The following is a 14,406-nucleotide window of genomic DNA, read 5'->3' on the forward strand; positions in this document are numbered from 1 at the left end:
ATATGACTTTTAGGATGTGAACCCCATGATTTTCCTGCCGCCCAGTACCTAGAACAATGCCTGGCAGATGGCTAGCAATTCTGTTGATGTCATTTCCACTTTGGGGACCGTGAGTCTCTCTCCACAGCTGTCTGAGCTCCTTGGTACGGCACATATGGCCCTTTTCCGTCTGACTTCTCCTCCTTCCCTTCCCTTTCCAGGATGGCCCATCATGGAAAACCGGCTCTCGTTCACTGAGCATTTGCCAGGCCCAGACACAGTGCCAGGCCTGCTAAGAGTAGCCGCTCATTTCATCCAGGGACCCGGTGGGGGGGCGATGGTTTTAATTCCCATTTTGTAGGTGGGTAGCCTCAGGCTCATGGAAGTTAAATGACTTGTGCCGGGTGCACACTCTTGGTAGAGTCTGAGCCCTTAACTGTCTCTCTCAACTGCCTCCCTGTCAACCTCTGGGCCTTTGCACCTGCAGTTTCTTCCACTCGGTGTGCCTTTCTCTGCTTTGTCTACTGAGTGGCCTACAGCTCAGCATGTTTATGGAACATAGAAGACCTGTGGGGCTGAGTGAGAGTTAGTGAGACACCAGTTGGAGAGGGTGGGAGATGGGGTTAGAGATGCTGGCGCCAGGTCGTGATGGCGTTTGTGTCCTCTTCTTTGGACAGCGGAAGCACTGAAGGTTGCAGGCAGCAGGTGACAATATCTGGTGTTGGTTTGGGATGATCACCGTGCCTGCTTGGTGGAGAATGGATTGGAGGACATCTCGTCTCTCTCTGTCCTCTTCCTATTCCTGCCGTTCTCTGTGGTTGTTGAGAATAAGGAATGAAGGTCTAATGAGACCGGTAAGTGCCCTCAGCCTAAAGAAATTCTAGTAGGCGGTGGTGGTGCAGCCGCTTTGTTACGTGGATGGCGGCTGTTTGTGATCTCAGGTTCCTTTTCTGAGGCTCACTCTGCGTTTTGAATCCATTTCGAGGGATACTGGAGTTTGGAAAGCGTTATTTGAGGAACAGCAATCTCAGTGTGGTTTATGTAAGATGAAGGCTGTTTATATCAATGGCTGTGTATAAGGACACATAACGTAAAAATTCAGAATTTCAGAGCTCAGCTTATTAGCTAACAGTGAACACTGCGGTTTTAATGGTTGCTGGAAACTATTTCATCAAATTTTGTCTCCTCAGTTCCACCGGATTTTTTTCCCATTCCCTAGTGAAACGAAAGCTTTGTCTGATGTGGTCAAGTCACTCTTCTGGCTACAAAAGAGAACCAGGCTCTCGACTTTTTTCATCTGACTTAGTTCGCTCAGCATAATAAGCTCAAGATCCATCCATGTGGTAGCAAATGGCACTATTTCATCTTTTCTTATGGCAGAATAGTATTCCATTGTGTATATATACATCTTCTTTATCCAGTCGTCTATCAAAGGCCACTTTGGTTGTTTCCATGTTAATTTTACTAACCATTATCTCCTCAATAAATGTAATTTAAAAAAAAAAAAAGAGAGAGAGAGAGAGAGAACCAGGCTTTTGACAGCTCATAATAAACGCCACTTGAAGCTGGGATGTTGTGATGTTTTATGCATTTATGGAAAGTTATTTTAACACTCTGGCTCCTACTGCAAAACAAAATGAAAACAAAAACAAAGCCAAGGCCTGCTTGACTTTGGGAATAACAGTGGCATCTATTTAAAGCTCCAATTTGGTGAGAGCATATTAGCAGGTATTTCGCAGTAATATTGCCGGTTGTGTTCCCTGCTAACTGTGTGGTAACTGGATTCTCAGCTCTGAGGAGGCTCCTGGGGGGGTTATGTGATTGCAGTGTGGAGAATCCACACAGGCATTATTAGCCACATTGCATTTGTTTGTGGAAGGCCACAAGAAGATCCTCTTAAGCTTTCTTTCTTTCTTTCTTTCTTTCTTTCTTTTTCTTTCTTCTTTCTTTCTTTTCTTTCTTCTTTCTTTCTTTCTTTCTTTCTTTCTTTCTTTCTCTTTCTTTCTTTCTTTCTTTCTTCTTTCTTTCTTTCTTTCTTTCTTTCTTTCTTTCTTTTTTTCAGTACAAAAGGAATAAGGCAACTGGGAAATATTAATTTTAGGTCTGTACAATGGAAAGACCTGTTTAAAGGCCCAGTGACTTGTTCTCCCATTGTTAATTGCATGGTTCTTGCAATGTCTTTTGTGCCATTTTCACTTTGCATTTCACACCGGTTTGAAAGAGGTGGGCACCATCCCCAGAGTGGGCCTTCACAGAGCAGTTTCATGGATGCGTCAGCATTACAGATGGGGAGCCTGATAAATTTCATGTCGGTTGCAACATGGCTTCCTTTAGTTTCAGATGAAGGGTTTTCACTCTTTTAAAGCATCTAAATGGTTATTCTGGCTGATAAATAAAAGAATGTTCATTATTAGGAAACTGAAAAACAAGGAAAAGTAGAAAGAATGGACTTGACTGATGTTAATCTCTTGGCGTATTTCCTTTTTATGCCTTTTAGCCTTTGTATAATAACCTATCCAAAAAAAGGCGGGCTCCCCTTTATTCTTCTCGAGGCATCAAAACTCAAGTTAATGCTCCTTTTTTTTTTTAAACAAAGCTTCTCTCAATAGCTCTTCTTAATTCTGACAATACGTTTTATATTTCATGTAAAATACTCATTGCAAATGGTCTGATGTTATTATGCATTATATAGAACATCACAAGTGTCTTGACCATTGTTTTTTGAAAATTACAGCTGGAAAGATCTGTTGTTTATTCTGTACATCAAACTACCTTATGGCCACCTCCATTTTTATTTATTTGGGATCAGCCAAGAGTATTGCACGAATGTGGAAAACTTCGAAGGCTCATGGCAGGCCCGAGAGGGTTGCATCTGAGCACAGTGGAGTCGTAGGATTGTAGCAGGCAGCTCAGTGATCGAGAGCCAGGACTCCAGAGTCTGTCCTTTTCCAGCTATATGACCTTGCGCCAGCACCTTAAACTATGACATTGTCTCTGTCCCCGTAACCCAGAAATAATCATCCCTGCCTCACCGATCTAGTGTCATGAAGACACAAGGAGCACCAGAGTATTTTCCCGGCGTAGGATAAGCAGTGACTGAAGGGTAGCCTCTGATTGTATAGTCTTGGTTTTCAGAGCCAAGGCTCTGACGAACAGAAATGGTCAGTATTCTAATCGTGCCGTTCACAGGGAAATTCTCGACAGGCATAACTCAGACGAGAGAGAAACCATTTGCTAGCAAGGTGCCCGTTCATTAAGAATAAGACTTGAGGTGCACACATGACGTAATGCACGCCTGTCCTGACCATGCAGTGGGCTGTTGAGTCCGTCAGATTAAGGTCAACCCTGGCAAAAACGTAGTTAACTTACAGGTGGGTTTGCGTAGCTCCTACGTGAATGGTGTTACTTATCCCTCCAGCCCCGACAACCTCCCAGGGCTTTGCTGACAAGTGCCAGGCGCGAGCTCAGAGAAGGCGGGGCAAGTCGGTGGGGAGGGTCTGCCCCTGAGGCTGACTGTTGGGTGCTTGTGTGTTCCAGGTGGCGGAGATGCACGGTGAGCTGATGGAGTTCAACGAGCGCCTGCACCGGGCCCTGGTGGCCAAGGAAGCCCTCGTGTCGCAGATGAGGCGGGAGCTCATCGACCTCCGGGGGCCGGTGAGTTTCCCACCTAGGAAGGTCTCGGCCTTGCCATCCTGCCCGCTTTCTGTCTGCCCACAGCCTCCGCTGCCCACAGCCCCACCGTTGAGTGTGTTCATTGCTAGCAACGTCAAGGGTGCAGGAAAGTAGAGACTGAAACAGTGAGCGTTCACATGCCCACCATCTAGGTTTTACACACAAGTTTCCTTAACCACGTTTGCTTTTCTTTATGTTGCAAGGGGTAGGACATATACAATAAATTCTGCAAATTCTATCGAAGCCCCCTTTGCACACATTTTATGTCCTTGCCCCCACCCCCCTTATCAATATTCTGAAACTGGCATATAGCCTTCCCCTCCATATTTTCATACTTGACTACATAAATAAATTCCCACGAGAAATCAGTCTTGGTTTTGCATAACTTTTACCTATATGGTATTGCTTGTACATATCTCTTGGCCCCTTGTTTTTGTTTGTTTTGGATTCACTATTATGCTTTGAGGACTATCCCACATAGACTTAATACAGAGATTTTAAACTGTGGCACTCTTGATATTTTGGGCTGTATAATTGTCGGGGGGCCGTCCTGTGCATTATAGGGTGTTCAGCGGCATCCCTGGTCTCTACCCACTACATGCCAGTAGCACCCCACCCAGTCGTGGCAGCCAAAGATATCTGCAGACAAGGCCGCATGCCCCCTGGGGGGGCACAATCACCCCTGATTGAGAACCCCTGATCTAGTTCATCCACGTCCTCTGTTGAATGAAATGCCACAATATTTTCCATCCAGTCGCACGTTCATCGTTGCCAGTATTTTGCTATTAGAGATCACAGTGCCGAGAGCATCTCGACCTTTTGAACACATTTACAGTAGCTTCGTCTTCATTTAAAACCGTTTTTATTGTGTCAGATGTTAAATACCAGATGCAGACAGATGAGTATAGTGCAGCTCATATGTCCATTGTCAAGTTGAATTATTATCAGTCCTGGTCAATCTTGTTTGAAGTTACCCACACCCACTTCCTCCTTCTGTGTTGTTTTGAATCAAGTGCTGGGTGTTCTTTCATCTATAGACGTCTCACTATATATTTAAAAAGCAAGGAAACATGAATATGGTATCATTGTCACCCCTCCGTTACCAATCATTCCTTTATACCACCATCAAATAGCAGTGTTTAAATTTCTTTTTGTCTCATAATTATTTATAGTTTTTTTTTTGAATCAGGGTCCACGTGAGGTCCATGTGTTATATTCGTTATGTCTCTTACGTTTCTTTTCTCTGTTTTAAATGGTAGGAAAATGTACCGTTTTAGCCATTCTTAAATGTACGGTTCAGTGGCATTAAGTCCATTCACGGTGCTGTGTAACCATCACCACCATCCGTCTGCAGGACTTTTCCATCTTCCCCCGACTGAAACTCTGTCTCCATTAAACAGGAACTTCCCCTTCCCCGCCCCCAACCCTAGGAACCACCATTCCACTCTCTGTCTCTAGGAATTTAATGACTGACGCCCTGTTTCCCTTCATCTGTTGAGCCCTCCTTCATCTCTCTTTTTCTTAGTTTGTTTATGGGGTCGCTGCACCCCCTGAAATGTGCCAGTGCATCTCTGCAGCGCTGTTTGACGTGCTCCTCTGTCCCTGCCATGTCCTTACATTGGCGTCAGGACTTGGGGCGTGGATTCACGTTTAATTTCGCTGAAAACATAGCTCTTGGTGGGGCGATGTTTTCTGTCAGGAAGTGCACGGTGTCTGCCTGTGTCTCCTTGTCTGATGTCAGTAGCCATTGCTATCCCTACTAGCATTACTTCCTGCGTCCGTTGCGCCGAAGCTCCCTCACGGTGAACACCGGAGGGTGGAATGGCTGAGTCGTGGGGCGTGGTGCTTTCCCCTCGCCTGCGGTTTGCCGCATTGTAAAACGAAAATACCTACTTAGGATCCTGCTGTCTGTGGACAAGAGTTCCTGACAACATTTTTACGTTCTCACTACCACTTTTGGGTGTGAGGTGGTTTTCCCCTGCACGTCCCTCATCACGGGCGAAGGGGACCGTCTTTTCATTTGCCTGTTGCCCGTTTTGGTTTCCACTTCTGTGACTTGCTTCTTGTAGCTAGTGGCCATTCTTCTACTGGAATTTTCGTTTTTTTACTGATTTTTAGTAGTTCTCGTATCCAGTTCATTTGCATGTATTATAAATATCCCCCAGGGTTGAATCACTCACTTTTAGTAAAAGTGGAAACTCTCAACCGTATGTAAAGTAGAGGGGATAATGAAACGCCATCACTTGGCTTTAATCAGCTCTGGGCCATCCTTGCTTCCTTGATAGTCAGTTCAGTCCCTTCCCACTACCGATTATTTGGATGCATGTCCGAGCCATGATGTTATTTCATTCATGAATAGTTCAATATTTATCAAAAAAGGTGCTTGCAGTACCATTATCATGCCTAAAAAATTAATGGGAATTCCTTAGTATTATCAAATGCCCAATCAGTGTTCAATTTTCTGCAGTTCTCTCCAAAATTTTTTCAATTTATTTTGTCTAATCCGGATCCTAATAAAGTACCTGTATCGCAATTGGGTGACGGGTCTCTTAAGCCTCTCGGAATCTGCACATTTCCCCTCCATATTCTTTTTTATGCCCCTGCCTTTTTGGTGTTCCTGTTGTAGGGACGTGGCCCTTTGGGTTGTAGGATTGTGTTGATTGCAGCCCTGTGGTCGCGCTCACTGTGGTCCTCTGTTCTTTGCGTCCCTTTGAATTGGTCATGACCTCTAGAGGCTCGATGAGTTTCAGGTTTGATGTTTTGGTGACACAGTGGCTTCACAGGAGCTGGTGTGTACTTCTGTCAGGAGGCCTATTTATGATCCTGGACAAGGGCATGCAGGGAGCAAGAAATCTCCCTCCTCTCGCATCCCCCAGTTTTCCTACCCAGAGGCAATAACAATGGCCAGTCTTGGATTGGTCTTTCTAGATGCCTAGATGTTTTAATATCAGTAACCTGCTGTATTCATCGTATACTTAACAAATACTTCAGAGATCTTCTTATTTTACTTACATGCAAATCAGCATGATTCTTTTTAAGAACCGTATCCTAGTCCCTTGAATTGGCAATACCCAAACTTATTTAACGAGGCCCCTGTTGATGGATATTGAGTTGTTTTCCATTTTCGGTTTTATGACAATGTTGGCCTAACATTCTGGTGAAGTTCTGCATTTAGCTGGGAAGTTTGTCTGGCAGCTCGTGGGGCTCAGCTCGGCAGGCTGACGCCCCAGAGATCTTGCCTTGCAGTTAGGAAGGACCACCACCACCTTCTTCCATCCTCCTCTGCCTGTTGCAGGCAAACCCTTCCTAGGGGCTGGCATCTGTCAGGATCCCCCGATTTATCAAGTTCCAACAATGCGTCAGGCGCACACTGGGTCTTCACCTTCATTCTCTCATTTAACGTGGAAGACAAGCCTGCGGATCACGGGGATGATTATCTTCTTCCATAAATACGGCAACTGAGCAGCAGAAGGGTCTTGATCCCACTGGCACTCTTGTTATGGGTGCCAGGCCCCCAGCCCATCGGCTTTCTTCTGCTCCAGGCCCCTTGCTTCCTCCCTCTACGGGGCTCCTGCTGTTCCCTCTGCCTGGACTATGGGCCCAGGTAATGCCCCCCTCAGTATTAACCATCGCTTCCTCAGGAAACCTGCCTGATGCTCCGCCAAGGCCAGATTTTCCATGCTAAGTAGGATGTTTCTATGCATCTCTCCCTTCTCTTAGTGTAATGTACGTTTCTCTGTCACTAATCAGTGTCTGTCTCCCCTCCTTCATAAGGTCAAGTTCCACGTCTCTTTCTGCTCTCCTTGAATCCCAGTGATTCACATGGTAGGAGCTCCATACATGTGGTTTGGCTCATCGAGTGAGTGACGGACTGACTGACTGAATGAATGAATGAATGAATGAATGAATGAATATCACAAGTAGTAGATGGTAGAGTCCAGATTTTCCCTGGGCCCCTGTGACATGCAAGCCCACCTCCTGTCCTCCATGCTGCATTCCCTTTTGCTTCAAGTCTGAATGCCCCTGAGGGCAGCAACATCCATTCACACAGAGGTAGCTTTGATTGTCCCGGGATCCTTTCCTGAGCGTGATGGCCAGAGGGAGGAGAGTAGGCTGGCGTTACGGCCTGAAGGCTGTTGGGAAAAGCTGGCCTTTGGGCAGTGGGACACCTTGACTTCCGCATTAGTGCCTCAGGCCCACTCTGTCGTCTCCCCAGAGTCAGACAGCTGTGGTGAAAGGAAGGAGGAAAGTTCAAGTTCACTTGCAGACCTGGAGCCTTCTCTTCCTTTTCTTGCGAGAGGCTGCCTTTCTTCCCTTCACTTCCCCTTGGCCTTGCTCTCTGCTGACCCTGGATTAGACTCCCTCCCAGGCCAGCAGAGTGTTTGAGAGCCTGAAGGTCAGAACCAGGTCTGCTGTATTTGGAAACCCCAGTTGCCTCTTCTATCAAGTGGGGATCACATGGCAGCAGCCGAATTGGGCAGCTCGTTGAGATGCTGTCAGTAATAAAACAGCTCAGTGGTGGACATGCGGTAAGGCCCGCCCCGTTTTCGTCTCTGACTCCCCAGTGCCTAGCACTGTGCCCTGCACATAGTAGGTGCTCACTAAATGTTTGTTCAGTGAGAATTTCATTTTCATAGAGCAGAAAATGACTGTGTGAACCAAATAATGTATATTTTAAAATATAGGCACAGGGACGCAGTTTCTTCTCATCAGTGTCTTTCCATAACAGACTTTTAAGCTAAATCACTTATTTTAAGAAGGACCATGCGATTAAGGGCTGAATTTTTTTCCTTTTCTCTCTTTGAATGTAAGTATTTTTAGAACTCTCTCCTCATTATTTTTCTCGTACCCTCTGATAGAAGATGTGAATGAATGGCGGAGGTGTTTTTTGTTCTGTTTTGTTTTGTTTTACCTTTGAACAGGATTTGATTACAGCCCTGCAAATTCTCTGGGAGAACAGCTCCTTATTATTTTGAATAACAAGTGGAGACAGGGAACTAGAACCTTGTAAGATGCGAGACGTAGAGGTCAATTAAAGCCACAGCACAAGGGAAGCAAGTCATTCAGTGCAGGTTTGTTCCCATGGGGGAAGCAAACGTGGTCTCACGGGATGTAATTAAAGTTGGTGGGTCTCTGTCTCTCTGTCCAAGTTCCCTTTAAGCGCAGCCCCTCCACTTAGCTGCAGACGTGGCCCCGTGGGTCTGACCTGAGCTCTGTGGAATCGTTGCCCTGAGCCAGAGCTTCAGCCTGTTGCTTTGTTCCTCCATCCCTGCTGTCACCTGCCCCTCCCTTGTCTGTTTGGAGAGGGCCCATCTCTGTTAGCCACTTAGTATGTGCCGAGCATGCATTTTTTTAACCTCTCGTCCTCAGAACAACGCTGTAGAGTTCATTGATTAGGTCCATTTTTCAGCTGAGCAAACTGAGGTACAGAGAGGTTTCATGGCCCACAGGAACATACATGGCTTCCTGGTAGCACCTGAATACAAATCCAGGACTGTCTCATTCTCTAACACCATGCTGCTTACTCTTTCGATTTTCTTTCTTTGCTTTCTTTTTTTTGCCATTTTTTCATTTCAAAGAAAATTTAGTGTCTGTTGGGCTCCAGACACAACACTCTGGGCTGTTTTAAAGACTCGTAGATTCCTGATAGAATAAGCTAAACTTGAAAATGTTAGATTAAAGGGTGTCCCAATGGGTTTCTTTGCTGTAGCACTTTGCTCCGGGGTGCACGCGGCGCCCCAAAGCCGGTAGATACAGCATGCACTATTTCCATGTTTTCTACGAAGTTTTCCAAGGACTGTATCTGGGAGCGTTAGGGCCAAGTTACGTTTCATGCTAGTTATCTACACATCGACTGGCAAGGAGCGTGTGGAACCTGGTTTGTCGCCTGCCCCAGCATGGGATCTGCAGGGCTTGGAGGAGAGGAGGTGACATGGGTGGCCGTGGGGTGCAGTGAGCCTGCCCACAGCCCTCCCGGGGTGAGTGACAGGCTGCTGTTCAGTCCCGAGTCTGACTGGCCTGCTGCGTCTCAGTCACAGCAGCGGATCCCGGGCACTTGGGCCCCGCCCGTTGCCCCTCTGTTTCTCTCCTGGATCGTCCGTCCTAGCTCTTGCTCTCTGCTTCTCCCTCTGTTTTTCTAATCTGTCTCTTAGTTTCTTCTTTTGTCTCTGTGTGCTTCTCTTGTTCCTCTCTCTGCCTACCTCTCTCTCTCGCTGCTTCTCTTTGTTTCTCACTCTTTGTCCTTTCTTGGTCTGCCTCTGTCTGTACTTATCTCGGTCTCTCTGTCTCGCACTTCCCATCTGCAAACATGACAACATCTCTGTCTGTCTGTCTGTCTGTCTGTCTCTCCCCCATGTCTGAATTTCTTTCTCTGTGGCTGCCTCTCTCTGTCTCTTCCCTTCCCATTCTCTAGTTTCATAAACATTCACATCCCTTCATGGCATGATGACAATCACTCTTCATTGCAATTGTCTTCAAAAACTCAAAGTCCTTTTCGTTCCCTCTTCATTGTCCAAGACTTTGTGTTTTGCATGTGGTCCCTGGGAAATGACTCCCAGTGGAACCCACTTCCATGAAAGCTCCCCGCCCTCGCCCACTGCCCCCCTCAACACTAGGCTGGTCCCTCGTCTGTGTTTCCAGGGCACTTTATGCTCTAGCATTTGTCACTCTGTTTCATCACTTTGTGTTGGATTTTCTTTTTTCCACCTGTGGACAGAGAGCTTCCCTGAGACAGGGGCTGTGTCTTCATTTCCCTTTCCTCGGGGGCTGGCACACATAGTCGCTTCTGGGGCATACTCTGTATAAATCTGACCGTGCACCTGTAATATCTGTGGTACCATTCTGTTAACCACAGCCCTTGATGAGCCGGAAGGGAATTTCCTCCCCCTGCGTAGGCTGTCTGGACCCGACTGGCTACCAGACACTTGCTGTTAATCCTTGCTGTAGGGTGCTTGGTGTTTCCACGGGACACCTTCCCTCTGTTGTTGAAATGTCTGAGCTGGTGGGAAGCAAAGACAAGTCATTTAAAATTCGGGGGTGAGAGAAGTGGAAAAAACTCATCCCAACTTTTGTAATAAGGTTCACTTTGAAATAAAATGCTTCCTGGGACTTCGTTGATATTTTTAAAACCTTCAGAGGGAGTGATTGCATTGGAGGTCTGATGCTATTTAAGCACAGAAGCTTAATAAGAAATATATTTTCCAGCTGGGTGGCACTTGCTGACTATCTAATGATCAAGTACCAAATTGTCTGTGGTCCCACAGCAACTCTAAACATCACATTCCAGATTATAAGAGGCTTTTTTATGCAGCACTTGGACAGCGTGTTTTAATCGTCTACAGTCTTGAATAAGATTGTTTTTTAAAGTGCCATTTAAGAGAAGCTACTAAAAATATGTCTCACGTACAGGCTTAGCTCAGAAATATTACTTTTTGCCACAAAATCATCTGGAAAGATAATTGCACAACCCTCTTCAAACTTCTCAGTGCCAGAGAATAAAAGCCCCCTCTTTGGGCCCAGGTGTGATTTTCCGTCTATGGGCAAATAGACCAAATAGTCACATGTCCCTTGACATGAAAACAGATGCTTCCTGGACCCCGGAGGGCTCCCCGGGTCCCAGGTCTTTCCTCCTGCATGTGCCCGTGGTAAACTCCGCTCTGGTTTATGCCTGGCTCGCTCATCACCATGGGAGTTGGGTTCCACTGGCGAGCTCCGAGGGGCTGCAGTGTAGGGTGTGGGTGGGCGGAGCCTGGCTCCCCATTAAGGTCAGAGGTTGTGACCAGCTGCCCCAAAGCTGGTCCCACATTGATGCAAATAGGAAGCGTCGGCAAGGTCCAAAGTCACTGAGGTTTCTCCGCTTTGGGCTCCCTGAGGGCCAGCTGTGGCCCAGGGAGGAATTTCCTCCCCCTGCGTAGGTGGCCTGGTGCTCGTCACTTGTGGTTCGTGTGGTGGCTCATAGGGAGTGTGAGGCACCCTGTGGGGATGTGGCGGGCGTGGGCACTGCAGACTCTGCCCTTGACAAGGTCAAAGACCAGGCAGAATGTGTTTGGTGTGACTTGCATCTCTCTGGTTTCGCTGCATTGTGACTTGGCTTGGAGACTGAGGTCCAGAAAAGATGGCCCCGAAACTTTCCTGCCACTGATTCTGAAGGCGTGCAAGCTGGGATTATGAGACCCCCGTTGAGCCCCCCGGTTCTGACTCGCTCTTCTCCAGCATGATTTTGGGACCGCTCCCTTGGAGGTTGCTGCTCCCAGCCCCACCAGCAGGAGATATGACAGGCAGCAGCGGCCAAGACGCTCTGGGGCGCCCAGGCCCTGGGTGTCCCTTTAATTTACCACCAGGTCATTCCTGAAATGAGCTCACCCTTCTTTTGTTTTCATCTGACCCAGGTACTCAGATGTGGATGAATCAAAACCCTGAGCTCATGTCACATGCTCATTATCGGGGCACAAGGCCTGCTCTTATGCATTTGATAAGTTCGCTCTGATCTCTCTCTCTCCTTCGTGTGGAAGTTGCTCCCAGACTCCATCCCCACCTCTCCCAGGAAGCATCCTTAAGACCGCCTCCCCCAGGAAGCGGCAGCCTCAAGACCCTAGGCTGCTTGGCTCCCGGCCACGGTGTATTTTACTGGCATGTCGGTTCCTGTGCTGGGGCAGACACGTGGGACTCTTGTGTAGGCTGGTCTGGGATTGGACCTCTCTCCTTGCGGTCACACTGCAGCGCTGTCCTCGACTCGTTCCCTTTTTGTCATCCTGCCTCGGCTCTGCCCTGTACGTCTTATCGACCACGGCATAGCCATCTAAATCCTAATCTAATTTATTCTATTTGTGCTAAATTGACACGCACAGTATTTCTAAGGATACGTAATACCACATGATTACACCTGTAAAATCCATCTAACTATATGCTATGTACTTATTACTTAATTAGTTTCTTTCTCCATGAAAATAGTTTCCTTCTGATTAATCTTACATACCCCACCAGTTGCATGTGACTTTCTACATTTTTAAAAATATTTCTTCCTATGTTTTATAATCATAAAAACATTAAAGGCTCGTCTCTACTTGCTTCTCTCCCGGCCCATCATTAACTCGGGCTGAGTCGGGAGGTGAGCATCTTTCCTCTTGAGCTGAGTGGCATCTGGCCGTCGAAGGGATCTTATCGTTTGTTCTGGAAGCTTTCCCCATCTCCTTGAAGTGGATTTATATCATCTGCCAGTAAAAATTCATGCTATTTTTGCTGTGTGTTTCATGGAAGTTGAGTCTCTGCCCAGTTGGATTGTGAAATCCAGAGCCCACTGGGTCTAGATGACGTTGCTGTCTCTTCCAGGAGACCAGCCCGTTACGCTGTTGAATTGGAACAGCTGCGTCTTGGTAAAGAGACCTGATGAAGTTGCGAAAGCCAAACCATTGGCTCCCTTCATCTGTTCATTCGGAAATGGCCTCTTCTTGAGGGACGGGCGCCATCTAGGAATAGCCTTTGGGTTTCCTAAGCCTTCTCGCCCCTGGGGTTGGCAGATCTGTGGAGCTGGTTTTGAGGGCAATGGTTTTGTTGACCGGGGTTCAAATGGTGTTCTCCCAAGTACTCAGAGACTAGGGGCCTTGTCCACACCCAAATGCGTAGCTGTGGTTTGAGACGAGACCGCTGTGGCTAGCCAGGCGTCTGAGATCTGACTTGTTCAAGGCTTTTGAGAAAGTCGGAAGGACGTCGGGGCACCTTAGGTTTTTATTTCTCTTCTGGAAAAGTGGCTTTCTTTTCCTTTTGCTGTCCACGAGTATCACCCTCTGCCAGCAGGAGTGTGTGTGCGCCTGCGGGGCCCCCTTCCTGCCCCTGGTGCAGCCAGGCTCACTGCCACCTGTTACTCCAATGCCTTGACACAATGCAGATGTTTCCGCTTGTTCTGGGACAAACCCAGACCTGACTCGTACCTTCTTCCTCCCCTCCTGCTATTGGCCCTTTGGCCATGGAGTCCTGTCCCTTCCCATTTGCTCTTGCTCTTCCTTCTACTCACAGTGCCTTTTTTCTCTACCTTTTGTCCTCCTGAAGATGTGCCTGACACTTTTCCTGAGTTGCATAAATAATTTAAGAATATATTTTTGAAAGAAATAATAGGCAACTGGAGAGAGTACGAAATACCAGTGTCCCCTCTCCCAGAGGTCCCTACGAGGGAGAGTTTGATATGTGTCCTTCTAGTTGTTCTTTATACACTCACCTACGTGTACGTCCACTCACCCATCGTTAATGCAAATGGCGTCATTTATGTTGCCCACCTGGTTGAGACTTGGCTTTCTCCACGTTGGCTTCGCCCTCCTGCCCAGCCTCCCAAATCGTCCCCGTCCTTCAAGGTCCAGCTCGTTCTTTCAGAAAGCTCTTAGTGGCCCGGTCACGACTGAGTTGTTTCTATTTTTAGCTTCCTCGGAATTCCTCTAATCTCTCTTTCCCTCTGGATCAGCCATTTTTTCTGCTTTTGTTATATTGTCCTTCAGTTACTAATTAATTAGTTGAACTACACCCAGTTAATTTTCTCTGTCCTCAAGCAGTTTGTTGTCTCGGGGAGGGCAGGCGTGTTCATTGCAATGGAGCAAGTATACGAGGGTCTGGCGGAGGATGGGCTCTTGAAACACATTTCTTGAATGAATGAATGAAACGAAGAAGAAATAGAATTAGAATTACGTTAATATTGGGTGTAATGGTGGCACAATGATGGCTTAGTTAACTGCTGGGATAGGTCATGGAAGGCTTCAAAGAGGAGGTGTT

At 47.0% G+C, this 14,406-nt stretch overlaps 1 protein-coding gene across 1 annotated transcript in view; it reads left to right on the forward strand.

Moving 5' to 3' along the window:
* SNX29 (sorting nexin 29) overlaps positions 1-14,406 on the forward strand; it is a 457,786-nt gene that overhangs the window by 286,560 nt on the left and 156,820 nt on the right. Inside the window, exon 16 of the mRNA XM_033101149.1 lies at positions 3,517-3,633. Coding sequence (XP_032957040.1) covers positions 3,517-3,633 — 117 coding nt within the window. The remainder of the gene's footprint in view (positions 1-3,516; positions 3,634-14,406) is intronic.

Source organism: Rhinolophus ferrumequinum, assembly GCF_004115265.2.
Source record: "Rhinolophus ferrumequinum isolate MPI-CBG mRhiFer1 chromosome 15 unlocalized genomic scaffold, mRhiFer1_v1.p scaffold_54_arrow_ctg1_1, whole genome shotgun sequence".
In the NCBI taxonomy this organism is placed as follows: domain Eukaryota; kingdom Metazoa; phylum Chordata; class Mammalia; order Chiroptera; family Rhinolophidae; genus Rhinolophus; species Rhinolophus ferrumequinum.